The 4,748-nt window shown below is 35.2% G+C and overlaps 1 protein-coding gene across 1 annotated transcript in view; it reads left to right on the forward strand.

Moving 5' to 3' along the window:
* The window catches only part of LOC103610588 (cytochrome P450 2C42-like), a 26,445-nt gene that overhangs the window by 1,842 nt on the left and 19,855 nt on the right, over positions 1-4,748 (forward strand). The window contains exons 2-3 of the mRNA XM_008594730.1: positions 9-19; positions 2,191-2,351. Coding sequence (XP_008592952.1) covers positions 9-19; positions 2,191-2,351 — 172 coding nt within the window. The remainder of the gene's footprint in view (positions 1-8; positions 20-2,190; positions 2,352-4,748) is intronic.

Genomic DNA, 4,748 nt, shown 5'->3' on the forward strand with positions numbered 1-4,748 from the left:
GAGCTGAGAAAAACCAACGGTGGGTGCCTCATTGCTCTGTAGTGCTGACGTTAACAGACTGCTCTCTCCTGCAGTGACATCCTTGGAAACATCTCAGGAGCAGCTAGATCTTTCATTACAGGCAGTGGTGGTCAGCCCTCACGTGGAGGAGGGCTGCTTTGAAGCAGAGACTGAGGGAGCTTTTGTGTATGTGTATTGTGTGTGTGGGTACAATTGTGTGTAGAGTGTGGTTTAATCCTATTTTCTTCCGACCTTTGTTTCTTTCACTTCAAATCAGAAATCATAAAATAGGTTTGAGTTAATTTCTGGAAGAATTAATGAGAACTGTTTTCCCCGTAGCACACACATGGGTTACCTATTCCGGAACATTTCACCAGAAAATACTTGGAGACCAGACATAGTGTGAATGACCGCATCACACCCTTATGTAGCTGGAACAAAGTCACATATTATTTTATTCAATTGGGCTATATTTGTACCACGAGCATCGCTGACATATCTGGGGGTTTCTTTCAGGGCGGTGCCTGTTCTGTCCACTAATGATGCCATTTAGGGTTTTAATTGCTTAGGCATGTCTCACCACAATTCTCATCAGTTATTATTTCTCTGTAAACACCACACTATTTAAAAGCAGCCAGCATTAATTATTTCTTGTTACCCACTAATTACTGTACTGATTTATTTATTTTGAGCAAATATATGCTAGGACATAATTTCTAATATATGGAAATGGAAATTTAAAAAGATATTTATTTAACTAGATTTCTACAATTATCAGTTACTCTTCACTCTGTCTTCCCTAATTGTATCTTGGCTCTCTTTTCAATTTTCATAACTCTATGCCTCATGTTCACTGGATTTTTAGTTAAATATTTATTCTAATTATTTTCCTCTGGCTGCCAATTCTACTAAAGTATGAACTGTTTGTCGTAATGAATCTGATTATCAGCTTAGTTTTCAAATTCCTTGTTTTTAAGTTTTCTCTTCCAAATGAAGTGAAAGACTAAAAGTCAGACCTTACCTGTGAATCACACACACACACACACACACACACACACACACACACACACACACACACACACACACACACACNGTTCCATGCCCTACCATTTATTCAGAACACTTTTGATTCAAGTCACCTCTACTAAGGCTGTCTGGTGTGAATTTGCAAGCTCTTTACATACAAAGTTCTTTGATCACTTGAGTATAAGAAATTCATTTTGTAGACTCACCATGAAAAGCAAAACAAAAAAACAAAACAAAACAACCAACCAAACAAAAAAACCCCACTTTCCTATAACTTAATTTCTTAATCTGCAAAATGATAGATTTGGCCTAACTGATGGACAAAAATTTGCTAAAACGTAATATTACTTTGATGGCTATGCAGAACAATATAAAAAATCCACAAAAGGGTAGCTTTGCCAAATAAATTAAATTTGAAGGATAATTGGAGATGATGGAAATTTACTTCCTGAAGAAAGGAATTCACTTTCTTTTTAAAAATTGAAATGATAAATAAGAAGACACCATTTATCACTTTACATTTTAAATTTTCCTTACCTGGAATTTGTATTTTAAATAGAAATTTCACATTTCTTTTTTTTAGACAAACAAATCCATCTTAATACTTACTGTTCATCTATATGAGTTTCCCTTTTAATACAACATGGATGCATTCTGCTTTTCATACTTCTTCTTTCAAATACATAAATTCAGACACAGTCTCTCTCTCTTTGTTTCCTCTCTGTTGGCTCAACACATGATTCTTTCACTATTTAGTATATGTAAACAGTTTCCAGGTCCTCAAGTATCCTCTCTCTCTTTTTTATCTCAAAGCTTTATGGTCTACAGACATTGTAGACAGATGCGATTCGGCTTTGAAAACGGGAATTACTAGGTTTTTAAAAACTTTTTTTTTTCTTCCAAAATAACAGACACCTTGGGTTAAAAGGGTATAAATAAAGGCAGGAGATGTCAATCGAGCATTTGAAATATCATTATTTAACTAGATAGATTGTAATGGTCAACTGAGGTTTTAGGTAAAGATGATGTGTTCATTTTGTGCATGCTGAATTCTTTTTTGCTCTTCAGGGAATTTATAGGAAAGAAAATTTCTAAATTTCCTTTACTTTTAATATAGTCAAATTGTTTTACATGTGCATGTTTAAATTGTTTTCAATTTTTTAGCTTCACCGTGTGATCCTACTTTTATCCTGGGCTGTGCTCCCTGCAATGTGATCTGCTCCATTATTTTCCAGAATCGTTTTGATTATAAAGACCAGAATTTTCTTAACTTGATGGAAAAATTCAATGAGAACTTCAGGATTCAAGGCTCCCTATGGATCCTGGTGAGGCCAAGACACTTTCTTTCTGAGAAACCNTTTGATTCAAATCACCTCTACTAAGGCTGTGTGAATTTGGGAGCTCTTTACATATAAAGTTCTTTGATCGTTTGGGTATAAGAAATTCATTTTGTAGACTCACCATAAAAAGCAAAACAAACAAAACAAACAAACAAACAATCCCCCCCTTTCCTATAACTTAATTTCTTAATCTGGAAAATGATTGATTTGGACTAACTCATAGACAAAATTTGCTAAAACGTAACATTCCTTTGATGGCTATGCAGAACAATATCCCATAATCCACAAAAGTGTAGCTTTGCCAAATAAATTAAATTTGGAGAATAATTGGAGATGATGGAAATTTACTTCCTGAAGAAAGGAATTCATTTTCTTTTTTAAAATTGAAATGATAAATAAGAAGACACCATTTATCACTTTACTTTTTAAATTTTCCTTACCTGGAATTTGTATTTTAAATAGAAATTTCACATTTCTTTTTTTTAGACAAACAAATCCATCTTATACTTGCTGTTCATTTATATGAGTTTCTCTTTTCATATAACATGGATGCATTCTGCTTTTCATACTTCTTTCAAATACATAAATTCAGACACAGTCTCTCTCTCTTTGGTTCCTCTCTCTTGGCTCAACGCATGATTCTTTCAGCTATTTAGTGTATGTAAACAGTTTCCAGGTCCTCAAGTATCCTCTCTCTCTTTTTTATCTCAAAGCTTTATGGTCTACAGACAGTTTAGACAGATGCGATTCGGCTTTGAAAACTTGAATTACTAGGTTTTTAAAAACTTTTAAATTTTCTTCCAAAATAACAGACACCTTGGGTTAAAAGGGTATAAATAAAGGCAGAAGATGTCAATCGAGCATTTGAAATATTATTTAACTAGTGAGATTGTAATGGTCAACTGAGGTTTAAGGTAAGGGTGATGTGTTCATTTTATGCATGCTGAATTCTTTTTTGCTCTTCAGGGAATTTATAGGAAAGAAAACTTCTAAATTTCCTTTACTTTCAATATAGTCAAATTGTTTTACATGTGCATGTTTAAATTGTTTTCAATTTTTTAGCTTCACCGTGTGATCCCACTTTTATCCTGGGCTGTGCTCCCTGCAATGTGATCTGCTCCATTATTTTCAAGAAACGTTTTGATTATAAAGATCAGAATTTTCTTAACTTGATGGACAAATTCAGTGAGAACATCAGGATTCAAGGCTCCCTATGGATCCTGGTGAGGACAAGACACTTTCTTTCTGAGAAACCACTAGTGCTCTTTTCTATGACTAGTCCAAAATTCTCTGGACGCCATGCTGTGGAGTGAATGTTTGCACACCACATTCCTGCCTGAGCCTCATGGAGTGCACATCTGGGGAATATGTCTAGGCCACACTTTTACCCACAGGAAAACAAGCACACAAATATAGGGCTGGCTTCCAAGGCCATTAGATCCCTGGCCTGCGGTTTTTCCACTAAACACCAAAGCCATTTTTGTAAAGTAGTTTGTCAACTTTCCCAAGGATGCTCTTATCATTCAATGGACATCCAGGCACTTTTTGAAGGCCTCCATTGCTCACAAGCCTTGCAGTTCAGTGAACACATAGAGACCTCTTTGTCATACCATTTGGCAGAAATATTCTGATTTAGGAAGAGAATATCTCCTTCAAGGAGGGAGAATACTAGGAACCATGGAAGCTGCCAGGAAACACTGAGTAGGGTGGGGTTGTTTTACGCTTCAGCTGGGATCCCAGCTGACAAGGTAAGTGCATTGGGAATGACAAAATAATTGGTTTTATCTGTATGAACCATAAACAAACATCACAATATTCTCTGTGCTGAATTGGCATGCGATTCACCCAGCCTAAATAATAATTGTGGTTCTGAGACAAGTCACATTACTGCTTTGATGAATACATAGTTTGGTTTCAAGATATCTTGGAGCCCCTCCCACTTCTAAAATGCTGATTTTATTTCTGAGGCTGCTTGACAGAAATTAAAACAGCAAGGACTCGCTTTATGCTCTAAAGCACGTTGGGCAAACTCCCTTATCCTCTATTGTCTTCTACAAAATATTAATCATAATCGTTCCCATCATTTTATATTTTCAGGCTGTAGGGCAGAATTGATGCAAAAAATGAGAAAATTGATATAAAGATGGTTTTATACTAAATAATTGATGTCTGAGTCTAGAAAATGGTTCTATCTTTGGTCTTATCTCAGAATTTTCTCTCTGCAATTATTCTATAGGCAAAGAGAATTACTCATGTACATACAATGTAAACTTCCCTCTCAAGACGGACACCACATACATTGCTTTCATATTTATAGCTATAATTTCTAAGTAGGGCTTGGTATATGGTATATATCTTCATTATATGTTTCTCATTTAATAA

The sequence above is a fragment of the Galeopterus variegatus genome, unplaced genomic scaffold (genome assembly GCF_000696425.1).
Source record: "Galeopterus variegatus unplaced genomic scaffold, G_variegatus-3.0.2 Scaffold11359, whole genome shotgun sequence".
Taxonomy (NCBI): Eukaryota; Metazoa; Chordata; class Mammalia; order Dermoptera; family Cynocephalidae; genus Galeopterus; species Galeopterus variegatus.